We start from the raw sequence: 26141 nt of genomic DNA, 5'->3' as shown, positions 1-26141 counted from the left end.
TGTAAGTATTCCAGCGCACTATACCAGTAAGTCAAATATTTGTTTGGTGCAGATGGTGGCTATGTTGGGGCCACCTAATCCTATCTAGGGATACCTGTCTCAATCAATTCAAACTAGAATTGGGCCCTTCCTGGTACCCCTGCCCTATGGGTAACAGGGAGATAATGAATATAATACTGCACGATATGATTAATAATAAATAATAGCGCCCCTGCATGTTAAATAATAAATAAGTGCCCCCTTAGCTAAATGAAGGTATAAATATAATTTTTATATTATTGTCCCCTTACATTTTCTGTAGTGTATTGTTACTTAGCTACAATCCTCTTAGTTTCTTGACTTGATGTAATCAACAGGGAGAAACAACCCATGGACTGCTCTCGGGGAGTTCCCATTACAAGTAATAATAATATGCAGTAAATCCGCCTACTTATTAGAAAGCCAGCCAATCAGGACAGTCTCTCTTTCTGGCAAGAAATTGAATGTTTCACAAACTTCCTGTCTGGTCTCTGACATCCAGGCTATCTATTGTTTGTGGCTGCTCATCTAGGGGATCAGTATGGATCCCATCCTGCAGTTAATTGACTCCCTCCCTCATCTAGTGCCTGCATGCTCCAACAACACCCTGGAACTGCTAGCTAGCCTGAAATTGCATCTCAGACAGGTCATTGATTGTTGAAGCCAGATACCTACTGTGCATACTCCTTTATTGAGGCTTATACCCTAACTAAGATGGCCACATCTGGACTTCTGTCAAAGCACTGCACCATCTTGTCACTGTGTTAAAGCACCACAGTTGGACATGAATGTGTTCCACTAAGCTCCAGAGAGACCCTGCTTAACCACTTGATCCACAATGCTACAGTACAACCACTGGTACTGCTTGCATCCTGCTCTGCTACCCACATCCATCAGCTGGTGACCTACAGTATATGCTCCACTCCGTGCTGAGAGTCTGTATATGCCTAAACTCTGAGTACAGCTGCAGATCCAGAATACTGCTCAATAAACCACCTTCCTGATTAAATGCTGGACTGTTAATTGACTTAGGGCATTCTCTTGTGTGTACCATTACTCTGCCATACCATTGCCATGTGTGTACCAATAGTACACACATATTTCAAAATTTCTTTGGAATTTTCAGGACAAAAGTGAATTCTAAGTTTTGGCTTTTACTCATTGACTAACCTTTCTGCTTCAATTGCCTCTTCCCTTGAGCTTTATAAGTGCATCATATTGAAGATACCAAGCTGTCTGCAACATTTTATTTTACCCTCACCCTTTCCCTTTCCCAGCTAACAACCAGCTATCTCATACTAGCTTGTCAACGATTGCGTGTCTCTCTTGTGAGTGCCACGCTGTCAATCTTTGTCCTGTTAACCATACATGTGTGTAGACAATTTGGATAGATCCATCTATCCATTTTTGGGGCAAATTACCAAATTTGGGGCAATTATTTTGACTGGCTGATGGCCGTATACAAGGGTAGAACACAGACATCTCCAAACTTGATTTTCTGAAAAGGCTAAACTGGTCATCCAATTAGCTGTAATACCCATTAGCTAGTCAGACATGGTCAAATCTCAGACACATACATTCCTGCCTCTGGGCCAGTAAGCACATTTTCCCATGCACACTTCTTTTCGGCAACAAGTTCACAACTCTAAGGGCCTAATTCAGATCTGATCGTAGAATTAGCACATCTACGATCACTTTCACCGACATGCGGGGGGACGCCCAGCACAGGGCTAGTCTGCGCCACATGTCTGGCTCTGCCCCTCCCGCACAGGTACAAAAGCATTGCACGGCGGCGCTGTTTTTGTACCTGACGAGTAGCTCCCTGCCAGTGAAGCTCCTGCATGCTGGCAGGCCGCTACTCGCCATGTCCCGGGTCGCAGCGGCTGCATGTGACGTCACGCAGCCACCACGGCCCGTGCCCCACCAACGGCGTTCTAGCGTCATTGGGATGCCCCCTCCCGCCCCCGACCGCCTCTGCCTGTCTAGAGATGCAGTCAGATTTTCCCCTTAAATCATCACCTTAGCAATGGTTGCTGTTTTAACAATGCATTTATTGTGTTTACCAAATCCAACTGGTTGCAGAAGGATGACATGGGATAGATATAAAACTTAGGTGAAAATCCAGATTGATGCCACCACTACATCCCCCTGCTCAGACTTACTTACCTTGCCCAGCTTTAAAATCTTGATAATCAAATTCATATTCTTGTTCCAGAGGAGCGAGATGTAGAACTTATCAGGGATTGTGAACTCAAACAAGGTGAAGAGGGTGTTGTTCTGTACTCTCATATCCAGGCTGGGTGTATACTGGGAAATAGTGTACTTTTCATCGAACAACTTCAGCTCTGTATTCTGTCAGACAGACAAGGTATATATTAAAATACGCAGCAGGCAGGTATAGGAATGTATTATTTTAAGCCTTGCTTACATCCTTAGTGGAGCAGTAGAATATAATATTAATATTTATAAACTGGTACAAAAGTGTAAAACATTGTTGGAATTATTACACATCTGGGACTTAAAATGTCAGCGTGCTGTTACTATCCTCACCCCGATGGTGACAGTGATGGTCCGAGAACAGGTCTCTCCTGTAGTTCCACAGATGACATTCTCTGTCACTATTTGAAATGATGCCATTGAAGTGTTCAAGCCACAAGCATCCTGAGACAAAAGAGGGGTGATGGGGACGGACATGAGTTATGTTATATGTATGCTACAGTAAATATAATGTAAATCGAGTCCGCACTGCATGTAAGTATATACACTGTACCACTAAGACTGCTCACAATAATTGGAGAGTTACAGTAAGCATGGTCAGATCAGCATTTCACACTCTAGATACAACAGACTAGACTTCTGAGGGCACATTGTGGAGCACACCCAAATAGGGATATTCAATTGGCCCCAATCATTTTCCAGGAGAAAAACGGGTCTATCGTGATTTTTGGCTGATGTTTAGCTTCAGAAAATTCATTCAATCACAGTTGTTTTCCCCCTAAAAATGTTTACATGAAAACACATTGGAGCCGGGATAAGTTCCACATTGGATCCGGGATAAGTTCCTGAACCTATAGGTGGGTACACACTAGGCGATGGGCTCTATGAGTGACGTTGCCTAGTGTTTCCCCTCCCGCGCCGGGGCGGTCGGCGGCAGGGCGTACACACTGAGCGATATGACATTCATATCACTCAGTGACGTCATGCAGCGGCCGGGTCGTGCAGGAAGCTCTTGGAAGACAGTCCAAATTGAGCTGCCTGCACGGCTGACAGTGAGGTTCATTAACGACCCGCCGGGCAGCACATCATTGGTCAGCGGCGGCATACACACTTGGCGAGAAAATGAGGGACGTCCAGGGCCGGTGCAAGGTCTCTCTGCACCCTAAGCAAAGCTTCAGCCTAGCGCCCCCCAACCTGCAAACACCACCACCACCTCTTGGAGGGGAGATGCAGTTGGCCACTAAGTGGGCTGGGGTGAATTGCATCATTATACATATACAGAGAAAAGGGGCAACACTCAAAGACTTTTAAAGTGCTAAAGTGTATTGTAAACAAAGTCACAACATTTTGTGACTTTTATTCACAATATACTTTCACTTTAAAAGTCCTTGAGCACTGTCCATTCTTTATGTATACACGTTAGCGGGTAAGTCAGGAATTGTATAGGACACTGAGGGCAATTTTCACTTTTTGCTGAGTGCCTGGATTATATATATATTTCTTTATAACTGGGGTTGGGTAGGGGATGCCATCAGAATACTGACAGAGGCATCTCAACCACAATAATTGAATGAAATTAATTAACCTTACCCCTTCCCCTAAACCTCCCTCCCTGAAGCCTAACCCTAACCATCCCTGGCATACTAACATTCAGGATGCTGGCTGTCGGGATTTCAGCGTCAGCATCCTGACAGGTGTCGTGATACCGGCACTGGTATTCTAAACACCAGAATCCTGTCTGTCGGGATGCCAACTACATATCTTTAATTGTATGTGTACACATACATATTTACGCACAGACATACATATATTTGTATGCTCCTTATTGTGTTTCATACCTCCATTTGTAAGTTCATTACTGACCCCCCCCCTTCTCCTGAATTTAGTGGCGCCTTCCAGCGGCCAGCACCCCTAGGCAGCCGCCTAAAGCTTAATGGTAGAGCCGGCCCTGGAGACGTCGCTCAGGAAGGGTGAAAATGGGCGACGTCGCTCATTTTCTCAGCAAGCGTGCATGCACCTTTGGTGTTTTCACAAAAGAAACCAGGCTGATAGGACTGGTTATTGGGGATTTTGTTTGCCTGCCTCCGGCAAGTAGAAAAAGATCCCTGATAACTGCAGGCATGCAGGACAATCGAATATCCCCGGGAGGGAAAGACTAAAATGATTACATAGTCTACAACTTCTTGTGGCCATTACAACTGCACATAAACACTGTTGCCATTTTATATTACATATAGAAGTTATATAGCAGATGAAAACAGTCTAGAGATGAGCGCCTGAAATTTTTCGGGGTTTTGGTTTTGGGTTCGGTTCCGCGGCCGTGTTTTGGGTTCGACCGCGTTTTGGCAAAACCTCACCGAATTTTTTTTGTCGGATTCGGGTGTGTTTTGGATTCGGGTGTTTTTTTCAAAAAACCCTAAAAAACAGCTTAAATCATAGAATTTGGGGGTCATTTTGATCCCATATTATTATTAACCTCAAAAACCATAATTTCCACTCATTTTCAGTCTATTCTGAATACCTCACACCTCACAATATTATTTTTAGTCCTAAAATTTGCACCGAGGTCGCTGGATGACTAAGCTAAGCGACCCTAGTGGCCGACACAAACACCTGGCCCATCTAGGAGTGGCACTGCAGTGTCACGCAGGATGTCCCTTCCAAAAAACCCTCCCCAAACAGCACATGACGCAAAGAAAAAAAGAGGCGCAATGAGGTAGCTGACTGTGTGAGTAAGATAAGCGACCCTAGTGGCCGACACAAACACCGGGCCCATTTAGGAGTGGCACTGCAGTGTCACGCAGGATGTCCCTTCCAAAAAACCCTCCCCAAACAGCACATGACGCAAAGAAAAAAAGAGGCGCAATGAGGTAGCTGACTGTGTGAGTAAGATAAGCGACCCTAGTGGCCGACACAAACACCGGGCCCATTTAGGAGTGGCACTGCAGTGTCACGCAGGATGTCCCTTCCAAAAAACCCTCCCCAAACAGCACATGACGCAAAGAAAAAAAGAGGCGCAATGAGGTAGCTGACTGTGTGAGTAAGATAAGCGACCCTAGTGGCCGACACAAACACCGGGCCCATTTAGGAGTGGCACTGCAGTGTCACGCAGGATGTCCCTTCCAAAAAACCCTCCCCAAACAGCACATGACGCAAAGAAAAAAAGAGGCGCAATTTCCTCCCCAGCGCCAGCAACACCCATATCCTCCTCATCCTGGTGTACTTCAACACTGACATCTTCAATCTGACTATCAGGAACTGGACTGCGGGTGCTCCTTCCAGCACTTGCAGGGGGCGTGCAAATGGTGGAAGGCGCATGCTCTTCACGTCCAGTGTTGGGAAGGTCAGGCATCGCAACCGACACAATTGGACTCTCCTTGTGGATTTGGGATTTCGAAGAACGCACAGTTCTTTGCGGTGCTTTTGCCAGCTTGAGTCTTTTCAGTTTTCTAGCGAGAGGCTGAGTGCTTCCATCCTCATGTGAAGCTGAACCACTAGCCATGAACATAGGCCAGGGCCTCAGCCGTTCCTTGCCACTCCGTGTGGTAAATGGCATATTGGCAAGTTTACGCTTCTCCTCCGACAATTTTATTTTAGGTTTTGGAGTCCTTTTTTTACTGATATTTGGTGTTTTGGATTTGACATGCTCTGTACTATGACATTGGGCATCGGCCTTGGCAGACGACGTTGCTGGCATTTCATCGTCTCAGCCATGACTAGTGGCAGCAGCTTCAGCACGAGGTGGAAGTGGATCTTGATCTTTCCCTAATTTTGGAACCTCAACATTTTTGTTCTCCATATTTTAATAGGCACAACTAAAAGGCACCTCAGGTAAACAATGGAGATGGATGGATACTAGTATACAATTATGGACGGACTGCCGAGTGCCGACACAGAGGTAGCCACAGCCGTGAACTACCGTACTGTACTGTGTCTGCTGCTAATATAGACTGGTTGATAAAGAGATGTCGTAGTATGTATGTATAAAGAAGAAAGAAAAAAAAACCACGGTTAGGTGGTATACAATTATGGACGGACTGCCGAGTGCCGACACAGAGGTAGCCACAGCCGTGAACTACCGTACTGTACTGTGTCTGCTGCTAATATAGACTGGTTGATAAAGAGATGTCGTAGTATGTATGTATAAAGAAGAAAGAAAAAAAAACCACGGTTAGGTGGTATACAATTATGGACGGACTGCCGAGTGCCGACACAGAGGTAGCTACAGCCGTGAACTACCGTACTGTGTCTGCTGCGACTGGATGATAAATAATGATATAAAAAATATATATATATCACTACTGCAGCCGGACAGGTATATATATTATATAATGACGGACCTGCTGGACACTGTCTGTCAGCAGAATGAGTTTTTTATAGAATAAAAAAAAAAACACCACACAAGTGAAGTCACACGACGAGTGTTTAACTTTTTCAGGCAATCACAATATAGTATACTACTAACTATACTGGTGGTCAGTGTGGTCAGGTCACTGGTCAGTCACACTGGCAGTGGCACTCCTGCAGCAAAAGTGTGCACTGTTTAATTTTAATATAATATGTACTCCTGGCTCCTGCTATAACCTATAACTGGCACTGCAGTGCTCCCCAGTCTCCCCCACAATTATAAGCTGTGTGAGCTGAGCACAGTCAGATATATAATATATACATAGATGATGCAGCACACTGGGCTGAGCAGTGCACACAGATATGGTATGTGACTGTCTTGTACTCCTGGCTCCTGCTATAACCTATAACTGGCACTGCAGTGCTCCCCAGTCTCCCCCACAATTATAAGCTGTGTGAGCTGAGCACAGTCAGATATATAATATATACATAGATGATGCAGCACACTGGGCTGAGCAGTGCACACAGATATGGTATGTGACTGAGTCACTGTGTGTATCGTTTTTTTCAGGCAGAGAACGGATATATTAAATAAAACTGCACTGTCTGGTGGTCACTGTGGTCAGTCACTAGTAAACTCTGCACTCTCTTCTACAGTACTCCTAAGCTCCAGTAAATCAGGTCAATCTCTCTCTCTCTCTCTCTCTCTCTCCTAATCTAAATCACTGTACTCCCTAACAGCTGCTCCCCGTCCCCAATCCTCCCCACAATTATAACTAAGTCACTCAGTCTTTACTCTTTTCTACTATAACGGAGAGGACGCCAGCCACGTCCTCTCCCTATCAATCTCAATGCACGTGTGAAAATGGCGGCGACGCGCGGCTCCTTATATAGAATCCGAGTCTCGCGAGAATCCGACAGCGTCATGATGACGTTCGGGCGCGCTCGGGTTAACCGAGCAAGGCGGGAAGATCCGAGTCGCTCGGACCCGTGAAAAAAAACATGAAGTTCGTGCGGGTTCGGATTCAGAGAAACCGAACCCGCTCATCTCTAGAAAACACCCTATGGAACTATAAACTCCAGCTGAAGGGACACAATTGCTGCCTAACCTATTAAATGTGATCATCAGTGCTGGCAGTGAGTCGAACAGTATATATACTTATTAGTGTGCTGTCAACCGATATTGTGTATTAGAACTTTAATGCATGGCAAAACTTACCGTCACTAGAGTGTACTCACAGTCCCCATCAAACAAATACTGTTGTCCATCAAAGGTTTTGATATGGCTCTCCCCATACAACATACAGGAGGAGGCACAGTTTGGTTTATCTTGACATTGCCACTGGCCTCCGCTGCAGGAGCTGCAGATATAAAGTAGATCATTGTGGTTTGGGGAGCAAATGTAGGGACAAACACCTGTAATTGTATCTTTTTATGTGGGTGCTGCCCTTGACTAAACTAACCACAGAGCAATTATTATAAAAACTTGCATTTTCATCATTATTAAATACAGTATGTAATGCTGTACATTGTTTGTCTTACCAGCTCTGGCACTCGCTATTCATGGATTCTCCACTTCTGTAGATGGTGCCTCCATATTCACAGGAACATTCATATTCTGCCACACAGCTTCCATCTAGATCCTCATACGTGCCAGCTGGGCAAACACATCCAGCCTCACACTTTGTGGGTACCTAATAGTGCGAGCAATTTAATAAGATTATTCTTGTTTAACTGTTCGAATATTTTATCTACATATACACTACATATATACTGTACATGCTCTGCTTCGCTCGCCACATGTCTCCTGGTTACTATTCCCATTAGATGTTCACAGGCATAGTGAAACTGATAGCCCAGTAGTCCCATTTTCTGAACCTGAGCTATACAGTGTATGTGTGTGTATATATATATATATATATATATATGGATTGGAGGGTAGGCAGCACTCGTGAGATTTACACTGGCATAATCAAAGTGTGCTTTTATTCCAGGTCAACGTTTTGGGGACCTTGTCCAAGTAAATCTCATGAGTGCCGCCTATCCTCCAATCCATGCTTATATAGGGGTACAACTTCAACCCCCTAAGAAGGGTGCTAGAGCAAGGCAATACCTGGTGGGTTATCAGAGTGCTGGGGCATTCTAATACACACATATATATATATATATATATATATAAATAAACAAGCAGTGTGCTCACTTGCTAATTAATTGCGCCGGGTGCCCGCAGCCAAAATTAATGCAGAGACACAATGAAGCAGCACTCCAGGCGACTAGACAGAATAACTCGTTAGCACATGGTTTCCAAGGCAACGTTTCAGTGCCGTTTAATGGAGTGGCACTTTCGTCAGGCACCTGACGAAAGTGCCACTCCATTAAACGGCACTGAAACGTCGCCTTGGAAACCATGTGCTAAAGAGTTATTCTGTCTAGTCGCCTGGAGTGCTGCTTCATTGTGTCTCTCTCTCTCTCTCTCTCTCTCTCTCTCTCTCTCTCTCTCTATATATATATATATAATATATACTGCATGTAATAGTATCTATCACAATAGAAAACTTAATCCAGGGAATTATTTTCATTCCAGTCTTTGGAATCACCAAGGTTTTTATCTGGATAGCCAAAGTGAGACATTATTTATTAAATATTATATTAGATATTTATTAAATGGGATCCAGATGATAGAGCTACACTATCTAGATAGATAGTCAATAGGTCGACACTATATGGTCAATATGCATTTGGTTAACAGGGTCAAAAGTATGATAGGTAAAAGGTGGACAATGCTTAAGGTCAACAAATTGAAAATGCCTACATGATAAGTTTTTTTTTCTTTTTTTACATATTTTGCAACTTTTGCTTGATTTTGCGTGAACAACGATTGGGAATAGTACCTTGCCTGAAGTGTGGAGAGCAGAGCGAGCCCATGAACGTCTACATTTGCTATTATTGTGGTCACATACTATGAAACATAGAAAATTATACCAAAAAAACCTTTAAAAAAATTACTGTCAACCATTTCCATGTTGACCTTTCGACCCTGTCGACCTTATGCATGTCGATCATATGGGGCCGACCTAATGACTGTCTATCGAATGTAGATCTTCTTTACCACACCATTGCCATTACTAAAGTGCGGGTTTATAGATGTGGAGATGTTGCCCTTAGAACCCAATCAGATTCCACTTATCATTTACCTAGCACCTTCTAGAAGATAGTAGCTAGAATCTGATTGTTTGCTATGGACATCATCTCCACTTTTATAAACCACTTTAATAAATAAATATACCCCTTTGAAAGGTTGAAATATATGTGTCCTTTTTTATACTATGTAACCTCCTATGGGTTTGACAGGTTGAACTTGAAAATAAAAACTTTAGTCATCTGTACTGTGGGATTTTAAAGAAAAAAAAGTTAGATGCCTTGAGATTATTGGTTAAATTCATCTGAAGATGCTTGGTCGGGGCTTTACCCTCAGAGGGACTATCTGAGGCAGTTGTTCCAGGGGGCAAAATTAAGGGAATAATTTTAAGACAAAAATCTTGTGGGAAAAGTGTAGATTAGTGGTAATTAATGGTAATTAGCTTATTGCTAAAATATATTACTTGATTAAATATATTCATAGCTAAAAAATGAAAATATTTTTCTTTTAAGGTTCACATGATTCTTCTGTGAATGATTATGGTGTCCTGTGTAAGAAATGGGAAGAGTACTGTTTCTGTTAACCCCTCAGGCAATGGATGGGCAGTGAGACACTCCCCTCTGAGGTATGTTGCATGCAAAAACAAAAACATTGAGATGGAACTTACACAGCGGATGCCAGTAGCCAGAATCTGACATGTAGGTGCACAGGCTGCTCCATATTTGTCAGACAGAGATCCACACGTTTTCATGACTTTTGGGGCAATGCAAGTTTCTTAGGAAAAGAGAAGTAGAGAGATGAGACAAATGTAAAGAAGCATAGCAATAACACTGAGCGTCAAGGGGAGAAGGCTAGTACCTGCAAAATCTACTTTTCTTCCAATGCAGCTTAGTCTTCCACTGACACAATAACTGCAAAATAAACATGAAATAATAAAGTAAAATTTTCTTACTAAAGCTACACACTTAGATACAAAATAATGCTTATTAGGGGCTGATGCTGATATGAACCAGTGTAACATAGGCAGAATCCTGCTGCACGTGCCCAGTAAGGAGACGTATGGCTGCAGGCAGATTTGCAGGAATCTGGCAGTTGAGCCTGTTGTAGCTGTAGGGGAGGGATAGACTAACATATATTACGGCAGTGTTTGTGTAATTGTGAACAGACGGATGTGCATATATCAAAGCCTGGGTACCTGAAGACAGGTACAGATACATGCTAATGATGATGACGACGGACGCTAAACCTTCTTAACCACTTCTGCAAATTCATATCAGTGTGCTTTCTTTATTGCTCTTTCATGCAGGGCCTGATTCCATGCACAAGCATTTCTAAACTCATACAGCACACGCATTACACAGTGTATGCATAAAGGCTCTGTTGGGACTGAGATAGACATATCAGAAATGTTGTGTAAAAGTGATGGCAGTGACTGGGAGGTGGCTAGTAGTTTCTGCAAAAATGCTGCATTCAGTGGGCATATTATGAGAGTGTCGTTGGTTTGCCCATGCAAGAGGCTGCGTTCACAGACACACAGCAGCAGGCATAGGAGGCCATAGTCTAATGGAGAAGCTGCACATGCCATGGGGCTAGGGCAAGTTTCCATGGTGTGACAGATGGTGGCGTTTAAGGATGTAACAATTGGTATTACAACGAGCGCGGGCACTAAATGTAGGTGTCTCACTCCTTGCTCATTTGGCCGCACAAACGCTGTTGGTTGTGTTTCTGCATCCGGCTCACAATCAGGCCCACAATGTTTTTGTGCGTGTGGTTTGCCATGATGTATTTATGTACACAAGATTCAGGTGTAACCTGAGCACATATTAGTATCCTGCGACCTATGCAGCTCAGCCAAGGGGAGTAAAACACTATTATTACACACTGCTTTTGAGTGTAAATGACACCCAGTATGTGTCCCACAGCAGCAACTAACATGTCTCTGCTACACAATACTGTCACTTTGTCATGTGAAGATGCCGTGCTCTATACAAACATGGCTAGAAGGTAAAGAAGATATGTACGTATGTATGACACGGCAGGCTATAGGTATGTCCGGCTTGAGCGGCCGTGCAGGGCGCTGGGTTTTTAAGGGCAGCTGTCGATTTCTAATTTGGACGCTAGCCAATCAGAGTTCATGGACCGGCTCCTGATTGGCTGCCGGATTGCAAGCTTTGATGGGCTCATGAACTGGCAACATATTTGAGATGCCCGCTGCACTGCCGCAGGAGATCGGGAGACCGTACTTACTGAGGGGAATGAGAGGCACGCGCTGCGCTCTCCTCCCCTCCCCTCGAACACCAGCAGCATGCCCTGTCTGTGGAGCCCAGTGGCGGTGTTAGGAGAAGAGGAGCCCAGCAGCGGAGGAACCCGGCAGCGGTGTTAGAAGAGAAGTCCAGCAGTGGTGGAGCCGGTGGCGGTGAGCAGCACTACTGGGGGCATATATGTGTCTGTCACTGGGGGCATATCTGTATCTGACACTGGGAGCATATCTGTATTTGGCACTGGGGGCATATCTGTATCTGACACTGGGGGCATATCTGTATTTGGCACTGGGGGCATATCTGTATCTGACACTGGGGGCATATCTGTATTTGGCTCTGGGGACATATCTGTATCTGGCACTAGGGATATATATGTATCTGGCACTGGGGGCATATCTGTATCTGGCACTGGGGATATATATGTATCTGGCACTGGGGGTATATATGTATCTGACACTGGGGGCATATCTGTATCTGGCACTGGGGATATATATGTATCTGGCACTGGGAGTATATATGTATCTGGCACTGGGGGCATATCTGTATCTGGCACTGGGGATATATATGTATCTGGCACTGGGGGTATATATGTATCTGGCACTGGGGGCATACTTGTATCTGGCACTGGGGGCATACTTGTATCTGGCACTGGGGGCATATCTGTATCTGGCACTGGGGATATATATGTATCTGGCACTGGGGATATATATGTATCTGGCACTGGGGGTATATATGTATCTTGCACTGGTAGCATATCTGTATCTGGCACTGGGGGCATATCTGTATCTGGCACTGGGTGCAAATCTGTATCTGGCACTGGGGGCATACTTGTATCTGGCACTGGGGATATATATGTATCTGGCACTAGGGGTATATATGTATTTGGCACTGGGGGCATATATGTATCTGGCACTGGGGGCATACTTGTATTTGGCACTGGGGGGCATATCTGTATCTGGCACTGGGGATATATATGTATCTGGCACTGGGGATATATATGTATCTGGCACTAGTGGTATATATGTATCTTGCACTGGGGGCATATCTGTATTTGGCACTGGGGGCATATATGTATCTGGCACTGGGGGCATATATGTATCTGGCACTGGGGGCATATCTGTATCTGGCACTGGGAGTATATATGTATCTGGCACTGGGGGCATACCTGTATCTGGCACTGGGGATATATATGTATCTGGCACTGGGGGCATATCTGTATCTGGCACTATACTGTGGGCATATGTGTATCTGGCACTATACTGGGGACATTATATGGGCATTGTGTGTGCATTTGTAGAGGGGGGTGATTATTTATAGTTTGATATCAATATAAAATTGCAAGGCCACGCCCACTTTCCCAGGAGCACGCTCTCCTTCGGCGCGCGCATTGAGTGTGTGGGGCACTTCAAATTTTCTCGCTCAGGGTGCTAGTAGGCCTGGAGCCGGCCGTGATGTATGATGTGTGATATTATTAGGCATAGAATAATATTTTCTACTTCTACTTTGGCATGCAAGTTGTTGATGAACTATGGGGGCATTTAGGAAAACTGTAGGAAAAGGGAATAATTTTATCCGTTTGAACAAGTATTTCCGTTGGTTTCTTACACATTAATCTTTATTTGGATTTCATACATATCAGCTTATACCGCCAGTGATCCCCTGGCAGATGCTGGTTGGCTGAGAGTCATGTGAGAGAGGCTTATTATCAGCTGGGATACAGAAGATTGTCCATCATTGATCTATGTTTTGTGAGTGTTGTCAGAATTATACTACTTCTTACCAAGTGAGTCCGTTGAAGAGTGTTTGCTGATTTGGCATGATGAGTGTATTTTCATTCAGGTAGCAGGGACATTGTGACTTTGGTACGCACTTCTGTTTGTCATCCAAGTAAAAGCCCAGAGGACAATTACAACCTTCAATTGGGATGTCATTGGGGTAACACTCCAGCTGCACATTGGAGAGAGACAGACAGGTCCGACCACAGGCGCTGGTGTCATAACTGTAGGTCTGGTTACCACTGCACTCAATAGCTAAGGAGAAGAGGAATTACAATGAATCTTAAATGAGATGTTGAAATTGTGCCTGGCTTGAGAACAATATATATTTTATACAGTTTATCTACATTACAAGCCCACATTTCTGTTACTTTCAAAGGCTGTCTTCTGTTTTCTGTTGTGTTTTAGAATGGCAAGTAGATGGCACTGTTGTACTGAGCACTCTAACAGTCTAATACAGCCCATATGGCCCACTGTTGGCAGAAATTACAGCACTTGGGGGCATATTTATCACAATTCACATGTCAGATGCAGATGATAAATTTGACTAAATCCGCAAAGCGATTAATGAATACATCGCAAGGATGTATCAATTATCACATGCAGGGACATACCGCACTTCTCAGAGTATTTTTTGTGAAACAATACCACACGACTGATCACAGGGCTGGATCTGAGCTCAGCCTTCACTACCAGCAGGCAGAAAAGGCTGTGCAGGAGTCAGGGAAGCAGGCGTGGGTTTGGGGGGAAAGCCTTATTAATGCTATCTGAGGATAGCGTTATCACAGGGCTCTCTCTGATATTTTTTAACATTTTAATTTTAATAAATTTGGACAGCTTGTATTTCCCATTACAAGTATTGGAAATTCGATGGTTACTATAAAAAAATGTAATTTAAGGGCTTGGAGGAAAATGTTACAAATTCTCCTCCAATTACCATATAGCACATTCAGGTCAGGCCCGGTGCTACCCGCTCAGCAGAGGGATGCAGTGTAGGTAGGCACCAGGATGGAAAGGCGCTCTCCCTGCTCTGCATCCCTGCTGCTGCGCCTGGCCTCCCTACTGCTGCCGACTGCTGTGCCTGTCACTGTATGACAGCCAGCGGCACCAGCAGCTTAAAGCCTCCTCTCCCTGTCCTGTGACAGCGTCCAGCAGTGACGGTATGTCCGAAAAGAGTGCGGAGCTACACGGGTGGAGGGGCGGAGCTACATGGGCGGAGGTACGGAGCTACACTGGACCAGCAGACTGCAGTGCCACAGAAGAGGACATGCTGCTCCAGATCCTGCCAGCCAGGGAGAATGAGTGAGAAAGTCTGTGTGTGTATGTATGTATGTATGTATGTATGTATGTATGTGTACTTCTGTATGTGCATGTATGCGGGGGAGTATATGAATAAACGGCACTTCTCTGGGCGTTACGTGTAAACTGTGGTACTACTGGGTCGTTACGTGTAAGTTGCGCTACTACTGCGGTTATTACGTGTAGGCTGCGCTACTACTGGAGGCATTATGTGTAAGTTGCGCTACTACTGGGGCGTTATGTGTAAGCTGCGCTACTACTGAGGTGTTACATGTAAGCTGCACTACTACTGGGGGCATTACGTGTAAGCTGCACTACTACTGGGGCATTATGTGTAAGCTGCGCTACTACTGGGGGCATTATGTGTAAGCTGCTCTACTACTGGGGCGTTATGTGTAAGCCGTGCTACTACTGGGGCGTTATGTGTAAGCCGTGCTACTACTGGGGCGTTACGTGTAAGCGACGCTACTACTGGGGCGTTATGTGGAAGCTACGCTACTACTGGGGCGTTACGTGGAAGCTGCGCTACTACTGGTGGCATTATGTGTAAGTTGCGCTACTACTGAGGCATTATGTGTAAGCTGTGCTACAACTGGAGCATTATGTGTAAGCAGCGCCACTACTGGGGGCATTTTAAATGGGGGTACTATTGTGTGGCCACGCCCCTTCCTTGTGAGACCACATCCCTTTTTCAACACGCGCTGTCCCTTTGTAAAGTATGAGAGGGCGCAAATTTATAGCACTGGCCTTGATTCAGGTGATACTAAAATATGTAAAAAGGGTGTGAAGACACATATTTTTTACATTATTTAAGTAAAAATATTTTTTATAAATATGCCCGTTGGATAGAACATACAAACTACACATATATTTCCCTGGCCAGAATATAACCTATGGCCCCAGAGCTGTAAGACAGCAATACTAACCACTATGCCACATAAAAAATAGATTTAAAAAAGTAAAACCTAAATATATAATCAGAATATATTTTTTCTTTACAAGCTTAGGGCCTGATTTAGAGTTAGAAACAAATAAAAAAACAGAACAATTTGGACCTTGTCATAATCATATTGTTCTACAGGTCGGGTGGATTTAAAATGTGCAGCAGGACTTATAATTGGGTGGAACATGTACTAACTTAAAACTAAATTTCAGGGTAAAAACAAAATCACTCTATATTTGTTTTTTACTTGCAAAAGCAGACATGATTTTTTCTGGGGATGTAGTTATATGACCGGAGGTCAGGAGACCGATGGTCACACTACCTCATCCTACAGCACATTCCGACCCCTTAGAATCCTGACAGTCGGCATGCCGACTAGCAGGACCTATTCCCACTCGTGGGTGTCCTCGACACCAATAGAGTGGGAATGGAACCTGTGGCCAGTGCAGCTCACCACCGAGCCTGCAAGGGGCTTGCTGCGCTCGCCACCCCCTCCCACCTCCCAATCCCCCCGCCGGCCATATCAATGGGTAACGTCCAGAGCCTGTGAAAACGGCGGCATCTTCTAAAGAACGTAGCTGGGGGAAGCTGAGGTCAGAGTGATGCTTTCTGAATGAGAGCTACTGTATGTGTGTACCTGCTGTATATGCTCTTACTGTATGTGTTTTATATTGTGCCGCATGTGAAAAAGAGAAGTGGATAATTGTTTATTTGTTAAGAGATTTTACGAAGATATCTTACTGCTTTCTTTTCTTGTCCATTCTTTTAATTCTCTTTGCTCTCTGTAACACCTCCCTGCAGTGTCGGACTGGGGTATGAAGGGCCCACCGGGGAAACACAGTGGTAGGGGCCCATATTTAGGGGTTTTGACCAGTCTGCAGAGGGGGTGTGGCCAGCTGGCATATTTGTTTTCCTAACCATTAGAGAATGCATGGTCTGGGCCCTTTGATAAATATATTTAGTAAATACTGTTAGTGCATGCATGATAATAGCGGATTAATAGCAGCAATGCACTGTAGAGAATACACCATAGTCCTGTGCAGTATAAGGTAACAAATGTAACATATGTATAATGTATAATTCAAGAACATGGTCTGGAACCTGATCCCTAGAGGAGGAGGTGGGCCCCCCAGGCAGGAGGGCCTACTGGGGGTTTCCCCTGTACCCCTGTGGGCCAGTCCAAGCCTTCCTCCCTATAATATTCCAATATGATCTACTCACAGCAGTTGGTGAATGTTCTCCAGTTTGTCAGTATGAGCCCTTTGGCTGCACAGGCACGAGCATAAGCACCCATTGAAGAGCAGATAAAGTTCAGAGTCTCTTGGTAATTGCAACCTTCATAGACACATCTCTGAAACACAGGACATCAGTATTAAAAGTTTCAATACACTGAATGTGACTTTACTGTGGCAGCATAATTGTATAGTTTCACATTGATGGAATACTCAAATGTTTATCCATTACAGTATCCACTGCAACAGCATAAAATTCAACTTGTTCATAGGCAGGGGTGGATTAGCCATAGGGTTCTAGTATATTTTCTGCTATGATGCGGGCCTAACATTGTGGAGCTTCCTTGCGACTGGCCTGTCCCCCCATGATCTGATCTGATCAGTTGCTCTCCTTTGTCTCTAGCCCCTCTCCCCATGTGACAGCGTCCCCTCCTGTCTCTACCCAGTGTATAACCGCTCCCCCCCTCTATGACAGTCTAACCATCCTCCTGTGAGTGATGGACTCTGTCTTGCTCCCTTGAGTGTGAACCTTATGTTTGACTCTTACCTCAACCAACACTGATATGAGACTTATCGTTCACATTAATAATTTTACTTCATGACACAAAAGTGGTTAAGCAAGTACAACCTATACCTCTGTTTGGGCAGTTGGGAGACTATTATCTGAATGTGGGGCCAAGTTGGTTAGGAAGACGGGCTATTCATTTATTTTGCTTACAATTAATTATCGGGCTGGTTTGTTAAATGTAAATGCTATTGCATTTAATTTTGGGGATAGTTAAGACCAAGGAGGCCTAATTATTAAAAGATAAAATAATACATATTTTTTTTTTTTCAGGGCCACCAACTTACCGTAATTTCTGACCAACCAGCTGCTGAACTGAAGCAACCAGCAGCAGGTGGTCAACATTTTACAATGCTTCATCTATGTTTGAAAGCTCATTTCGGAGGAACAGTAAACATTAAACATTTAGACCCATAGGATAGATATTGCAAATACAGGGACAGATGTAGAGTTGTTCTACAGGACTTGAGACTCTGAAGAGAATTGAATATAGCATTTATGCAGTGTTTTGATAGCGTTCATTGGATGAGTGCTATGGTTCTGCAGCAGTCATCCAATGAACATTGAGGTATATTCATTAAAATGTACTGTACGTGAGAAGATACCATTACAGAAAACAAATATATGGTGCATGAGCAAATCACGACAAAGTAGAAGCCTTCACCTACAGCTACATGAAGCCTTCACCTACAGCTACATTGAGTAGCTACTACAATGAAGCCTTCACTTTAACCTACAGCTACTATATTGAAGCCTTCACTTACAGTTATATTGAGTAACTACTACAATAAGCCTTCACCTTCTCCTACAGCTACTATATTGAAACCTTCACCTACTCAGTGTCGGACTGGGGCATGAAGCGCTTACTAGGGGAATGCAGTGGTAGGAACCCCTTCATAGGGGTGTGGCCTGCCACCACATTGGTTTACCTAACCATCAGAGACTGCATGGGCTGGGGCCCTTGATTTATATACAGTCAATATTGCTAATGCATGCATGATAATGTAGTAGATTAATAACAGCAATGCATGATAGAAAATACACCATAGTCCTGTGCATTATAATGGAACATATGCTTAATGTATAATTCAAATGCACAGTCTGGAACCTCTTCCCTAGGAAGAAGGGGGGTCAGGCAGTATGGCCCACCGGGGGTTTCCCCTGTACCCCAGTGGGCCAATCCGACCCTGCATCTACTGCTTCATTGAGTAGCTACTATAGTGAAGCCTTCACCTACAGCTACATTGAGAATAAATAAGTCCATGGTTATTATGATCCAATCAGGATATTCTAAACATGTAAAGCAAACTCAGTACTACAGTATATAGTCTATGCAGATTAAGTTGAACAATGTGGTATTACTCATTTAGATCATAAGTGCAAGTTCTTTCTCTGTGGATTTTAGTAAAACTGTTGGTCTGATGTTTCAAATTTGATTAGTTGGACAATGCATTGTCAAAGATCTATGTAACCCACATATGTCTGCTGCTCCAGAATGTTCTGGAGTGAGCTGAGTGTTTAACACCATTAAGTGGAGGCTTGATGAAACGATTTAAAGTGATTTGCTTTTTAAAGCCCCTCCCTCACTGAGTAACCTGGCGATTTGCATCATTGTGCACGGCAGCTGGGTCGTGGGGAGGTGGCATAAGTGTCCCACTTGTACCTGCCCTCCAGGGCGATGAGGCATTTTAAATCTGAATTAGCAATATCACTATGGCCTTACACTAAACCATTCTCCAATATTACCTTGTAGTAGGGATCCGGATCCACAAATGAATGGCATATCTCAAATGGGCTTCCAGTGCTCACCAGAGCAGAGCAGTGTGCCTGTGCAAATATTTCTGATAAAAATAAGAAAGTAGTTAGAAACTATATGATAATTTAAACACAAAACAAGTTTGCACTATAACTCCTCACAAGCTGTACCATAATGGGGATACACACGGAGTGACGTTCAGTTAATTTCTAAGCAATCTGACTTTGCTGTCCCGCGCATCACTATAGTCGGTGCTAGATTGGCCTGCATGCAGGCACAATTTAGCAGGTCACTCATTTCACAGCTGGGTGAAATGAGTGGCCCCCGTGTCCGTCGCTCCCCTCACTCAGCACATCGCGCTGTGCTGAGCGGGGGGAGAGATGTGTGCTGAGCGGTCTGTGCTAGACCACTCAGCACACATCTCTGGGGAAATCTCCCAGTCAATACGGCCCTTTACTCCTTGTATGAAGAGAGTTACTTAACATAACAGTATTGTCAGCTCCAGTGGCTGGGTGCGCCTGAATGGAGTAACACTTGAATTGCTCCGTCGGGCACTAGCTAGTGGTCGCCGGCATGCAAAACACTTTGAGATCAGGAGCAGCATTGGCCTATTATTATATAGGGTGCTCTACAATGTCCTGGCCTGTATCTGTATTACTATGGGGGTCATTCTGACCTGATTGCATGCTGCCGTTTTTCGCAGCGCAGCGATCAGGTCACTACTGCGCATGCGTATTCCCCCGCAATGTGCAGGCATGTCGTACGGGTACAAAGCGGATCGTTGCTGTGTGATGGATTTAACGAAGAATCCATTTGCACTGCCGATCGCAAGGAGATTGACAGGAAGAAGGCGTTATGGGTGTCAACTGACATTTTTCAGGGAGTTTTGGAAAAACGCAGGCGTGTCCAAGCGTTTGCAGGGTGGGTGTCTGACGTCAATTCTGGGACCGGACAGGCTGAAGTGATCGCAGCGGCTGAGTTCAGACCTACTCAGAAACTGCACAAACAGTTTTTGTACTGCTCGGCTGCACAAGCCTTCGCACACTTGCACCGCTAAAATACACTCCCCTGTGAGCGGTGACTATGCGTTTGCATGGCTGCAAAAAGTAGTTAGCGAGCTATCAACTCGGAATGACCCCCCATGTCTTTACTACATTTTTTAAATTGAAGACATAAGCCTCATGTCTGTAATCATATTGCGGAACAATGAGCCATTCATAGCCTAAAATGTTTGGCTGCAAATGTTCTCATCTCCGTTATGATATTGTAACATTTATATATATCTTAACATACATATAAATATTATAGGATGACATTTTAGGGCCAATCTCCAGTTACATTTTTGTCGTTTAATACCATTGTCCTTTAGAGTCCTTGCACCTGGGCAAAACCATTTTGCAGATGTAACATGTACAGAGAGATTTAGATTTGAGAGGGGCATCCTAGCTCAAATCCAAATTGCAGTGAAAAAAATAAAAAGAATAAAACTGTCCAACATTTATGGGCTACATGCAAGAGCATTCAGTATTTCTCTGACGTCCTAGTGGATGCTGGGAACTCCGTAAGGACCATGGGAATAGCGGCTCCGCAGGAGACTGGGCACAACTAAAGAAAGCTTTAGGTCACCTGGTGTGCACTGGCTCCTCCCACTATGACCCTCCTCCAAGCCTCAGTTAGATTTTGTGCCCGGCCGAGGTTGGATGCACACTAGGGGCTCTCCTGAGCCCTTAGAAAGAAAGTATAGATTTAGGTTTTTTATTTTCAGTGAGACCTGCTGGCAACAGGCTCACTGCAGCGAGGGACTAAGGGGAGAAGAAGCGAACTCGCCTGCTTGCAGCCGGATTGGGCTTCTTAGGCTACTGGACACCATTAGCTCCAGAGGGATCGACCGCAGGCCCAGTCCTTGGTGTTCGGTCCCGGAGCCGCGCCGCCGTCCCCCTTACAGAGCCAGAAGCAAGAAGAGGTCCGGGAAATCGGCGGCAGAAGACATCAGTCTTCACCAAGGTAGCGCACAGCACTGCAGCTGTGCGCCATTGCTCCTCATGTACACCTCACACTCCGGTCACTGAGGGTGCAGGGCGCTGGGGGGGGGCGCCCTGAGCAGCAATATTAACACCTTGGCTGGCAAAAATACCACAATATATAGCCCCAGAGGCTATATATGTGGTAAATACCCCTGCCAGAATCCAGAAAAAAGCGGGAGAAAAGTCCGCGAAAAAGGGGCGGAGCTATCTCCCTCAGACACACTGGCGCCATTTTCTCTTCACAGTGCAGCTGGAAGAAAGCTCCCCAGGCTCTCCCCTGTAGTTTTCAGGCTCAAAGGGTTAAAAAGAGAGGGGGGGCACTAAATTTAGGCGCAATATTATATATACAAGCAGCTATTGGGGAAATTTCACTCAGTTATAGTGTTAATCCCCACATTATATAGCGCTCTGGTGTGTGCTGGCATACTCTCTCTCTGTTTCCCCAAAGGGCTTTGTGGGGTCCTGTCCTCAGTCAGAGCATTCCCTGTGTGTGTGCGGTGTGTCGGTACAGCTGTGTCGACATGTTTAAAGAGGAGGCTTATATGGTGACGGAGCAGATGCCGATAAATGTGATGTCGCCCCCTGTGGGGCCGACACCAGAGTGGATGGTTAGGTGAAAGGTATTAACCGACAGTGTCAACTCCTTACATAAAAGGGTGGATGACGTAACAGCTGTGGGACAGCCGGCTTCTCAGTCCGCGCCTGCCCTGGCGTCTCAAAGGCCATCAGGGGCTCAAAAAACGCCCGCTCACTCAGATGGCAGACACAGATGCCGACACGGAGTCTGACTCCAGTGTCGACAAGGTTGAGACATATACACAATCCACTAGGAACATCCGTGACTTAATCCCGGCAATAAAAAATGTGTTACACATTTCTGACATTAACCCAAGTACCACTAAAAAAGGGTTTTATGTTTGGGGAGAAAAAGCAGGCAGTGTTTTGTTCCCCCATCAGATGAATGAATGAAGTGTGTGAAAAGCGTGGGTTCCCCCCGATAAGAAACTGGTAATTTCTAAAAAGTTACTGATGGCGTACCCTTTCCCGCCAGAGGATAAGTTACGCTGGGAGATATCCCCTAGGGTGGATAAGGCGCTCACACGGTTGTTAAAAAAGGTGGCACTGCCGTTTTAGGAACGGCCACTTTGAAGGTACCTGTTGATAAAAAGCAGGAGGCTATCCTGAAGTCTGTATTTACACACTCAGGTACTAGACTGAGAACTGCAGATCGTGCTGCTGCAGCGTGGTCGGTGACCCTGTCACACATGAGAACATATTCAAGACGTCGTCTTATATATGAGGGATGCACAGAGGGATATTTTGCCGGCTGGCATCCAAAATGAATGTAATGACCATTCTGTCAGGAGGGTATTAGAGACCTGTCACTGGACAGGTGATGCTGACTTTAAAAGGCGCATAGAGACTCTGCCTTATAAGGGTGAGGAATTATTTGGGGATGGTCTCTGGGACCTCGTATCCATTACCTCAGGTTTCCTCACAGACTAAGAAAGCACTGTATTATCAGGGCCGTTTCTAGACAATTTGGCTCCCAGTGCGAGATTTCAAAATGCGCTCCCCTCCCCTATTGCTCTAAAAAAAAAAAAAAAAAAGTGTGCCCCCCCATACAGCCATAAAAAGAAAAAGCATGCGCGCGCCGTAGGCGCGCGCGCTCCCGACAAGGGTGTGTGGCCTGATTAAAATGGGCGTGGTCTCATTAAAGTGGGCATGGCCTCATCTGATATCATCACACCCACCACAGTACGGAAAAAATAAAAATGTCCCCTTTTTACACATTACAGCAGGCAAGTGTCCCCATATTACACAGCGCGGCAGGCAGGTGTCCCCATTTTACACAGCGCGGCAGGCAGGTGTCCCCATTTTACACAGCACGGAAGGCTGGTATCCCCATTTTACACAGTACGCAGGCAGGTGCCCCCATTTTACACAGTACACAGGCAGGTATCCCCATTTTACAAAGTGCAGCAGGCAGGTATCCCCATTTTACACAGCGCGGCAGGCAGATATCCCCATTTTACACAGCACAGCAGGCAGATATCCCCATTTTACACAGCACGGCAGGCAGATATCCCCATTTTACACAGCACGGCAGGCAGATATCCCCATTTTACACAGTACGCAGGCAGGTTCCCCCATATTACACAGTACGCAGGCAGGTGCCCCCATATTACACAGTGTGGCAGGCAGGTATCCCCATAGGCAGGTGCCCCCATATTACACAGTGTGGCAGGCAGGTATCCCCATAGGCAGGTGCCCCCATATTACACAGTGTGGCAGGCAGGTATCCCCATAGGCAGGTGCCCCCATTTTACACAGTGTGGCAGCGGCAGGCAGGTTTCAAGCTGAGGAGAAGGAAGGGGGAGAGAGAGAGAATACTTACGTCTTCCCGCTCTTCGGTCCCGCCGCCTCACGTCCCACGCCGGTCGCCTCCTCCTTCTTGCTTCTCCTTCTCGCCTCTCCCGAGCGCTCCTGCTCGGGGGGCGGGGCTTTGCGGAATGACGCGTTTGCGTCGTGACGTCACGACGCAACGCGTCATTCCGCGAAACTCCGCCCCCCGAGCAGGAGCGCTCGGGAGAGGCAAGAAGGAGTAACTAAGTGCCGCGGCGGGCGCCCCGTGCAGTTGCACGGCTCGCCCGCCCCTAGAAACGGCACTGTGTATTATCAGGTACAGTCCTTTCGGCTTCAGAAAAGCAAGTGGGTCAAAGGCGCTTCCTTTCTGTACAGAGACATGGGGAGAGGGAAAAAGCTGCACCAGTCAGCCTGTTTCCCAGAATCAAAATTCTTCTCTCGCTTCCTCTGAGTCCACAGCATGACGCGGGGGCTCCACAGGTGTAGCCAGGTACGGTGGGGGGCCGTCTCAAAAATTTCAGCGATCAGTGGGCTCGCTCACAGGTGGATCCCTGTTTCATTCAAGTAGTATTTCAGGGGTACAAGCTGGAATTCGAGATGTCTCCCCCCCGCCGTTTCCTCAAATATGCCTTGCCGACAACTCCCTCAGGCAGGGAGGCTGCGCTAGAGGCAATTAATAAGCTGTATTCCCAGCAGGTAATACTCAAGGTGCCCCTACTTCAACAAGGACGGGGTTACTATTCCACACGGTTTGGGGTACCGAAACCGCATGGTTCGGTGTGACCTATTTTATATTTAAAATCCTTGAACACATACATAAAAAAATTCAAGTTCAAGATGGAATCGCTCAGGGCGGTTATTGCAAGCCTGGACGAGGGGGGTTACATGGGATCCCGGGACATCAAGGATGCTTACCTGCATGTCCCCATTTACCATCCTCGCCAGGAGTACCTCAGATTTGTGGTACAGGATTACCATTACCAAGTCCAGACACTGCCGTTTGGACTGTACATGGCACCGAGGGTGTTTTACCAAAGTAATGGCCAAAATGATGATACTCCTTCAAAAAAAGGGAGTTTTAATTATCCCGTACTTGGACAATATCCTTATAAGGGCAAGGTCCAAGGAGCAGTTGCTAGTCGGGGTTGCACTATTTTGGAAAGTGCTACAACAGCACGGTTGGATTCTAAACAGTCCAAAGTCACAGCTGGTTCCTACGACACGTCTACTGTTCCTGGGGATGGTTCTGGACACAGAACAGAAATAAGTGTTTCTCCCGGAGGAGAAAGCCAAGGAACTGTCATCTCTAGTCAGAGACCTCCTGAAGCAAAAACAGGTATCGGTGCATCATTGCACGCGAGTCCTGGGAAAAAATGGTAGCTTCCTACGAAGCAATCCCATTCGGCAGGTTCCATGCAAGAGGGCCGCAGGTTCGGCATACAGGACTAGGTCCTAGTGACCATGGATGCCAGCCTTTGAGGCTGGGGGGCAGTCACACAGGGAAAAAACTTCCAGGGACTTTGGTCAAGTCAAGTGACTTCCCTACACATAAATATTCTGGAACTGAGGGCCATTTACAATACCCTGAGTCAGGCAAGGCCTCTGCTTCAAAACCAGCCGGTACTGATCCAATCAGACAACATCACGGCAGTCGCCCATGTAAACCAACGGGGCGGCACAAGAAGCAGGATGGCGATGGCAGAAGCCACAAGGATTCTCCGATGGGCGGAAAATCATGTGTTAACACTGTCAGCAGTGTTCATTCCCGGAGTGGACGACTGGGAAGCAGATCTTCTCAGCGGACACGACCTCCACCCGGGAGAGTGGGGATTTCATCCAGAAGTCTTCCAAAGGATTGTACACCATTGGGAAAGGCCACAGGTGGACATGATGGCGTCCCGCCTCAACAAAAAGCTATAAAAGATATTGCGCCAGGTCAAAGGACCCTCAGGCGATAGCTGTGGACGCTCTGGTAACACCGTGGGTGTACCAGTCGGTTTATGTGTTCCTCCCTCTGCCTCTCATACAAAAGGTACTGAGAATAATAGGAAGGAGAGGAGTAAGAACGATACTCGTGGTTCCGGATTGGCCAAGAAGAGCTTGGTACCCAGAACTTCAAGAAATTATATCAGAGGAGCCATGGCCTCTGCCGCTCAGACAGGACCTGCGGCAGCAGGGGCCCTGTCTGTTCCAAGACT

The 26141-nt window shown here is 45.7% G+C and overlaps 1 protein-coding gene across 1 annotated transcript in view; it reads right to left on the bottom strand.

Moving 5' to 3' along the window:
• The window catches only part of MUC6 (mucin 6, oligomeric mucus/gel-forming), a 91479-nt gene that overhangs the window by 839 nt on the left and 64499 nt on the right, over positions 1–26141 (bottom strand). Inside the window, exons 18-26 of the mRNA XM_063944191.1 lie at positions 19543–19637; positions 17221–17350; positions 13763–14012; positions 10580–10632; positions 10389–10495; positions 8125–8276; positions 7802–7943; positions 2569–2679; positions 2185–2370 (exon numbers count right to left, since the gene is read on the bottom strand). Of these exons, the coding sequence (XP_063800261.1) occupies positions 2185–2370; positions 2569–2679; positions 7802–7943; positions 8125–8276; positions 10389–10495; positions 10580–10632; positions 13763–14012; positions 17221–17350; positions 19543–19637 (1226 nt within the window). The remainder of the gene's footprint in view (positions 1–2184; positions 2371–2568; positions 2680–7801; positions 7944–8124; positions 8277–10388; positions 10496–10579; positions 10633–13762; positions 14013–17220; positions 17351–19542; positions 19638–26141) is intronic.

Source organism: Pseudophryne corroboree, chromosome 11, assembly GCF_028390025.1.
Source record: "Pseudophryne corroboree isolate aPseCor3 chromosome 11, aPseCor3.hap2, whole genome shotgun sequence".
In the NCBI taxonomy this organism is placed as follows: Eukaryota; Metazoa; Chordata; class Amphibia; order Anura; family Myobatrachidae; genus Pseudophryne; species Pseudophryne corroboree.
Note: the sequence above shows the minus strand (reverse complement) of the source record. Positions and strands in the feature narration are given on the sequence as shown.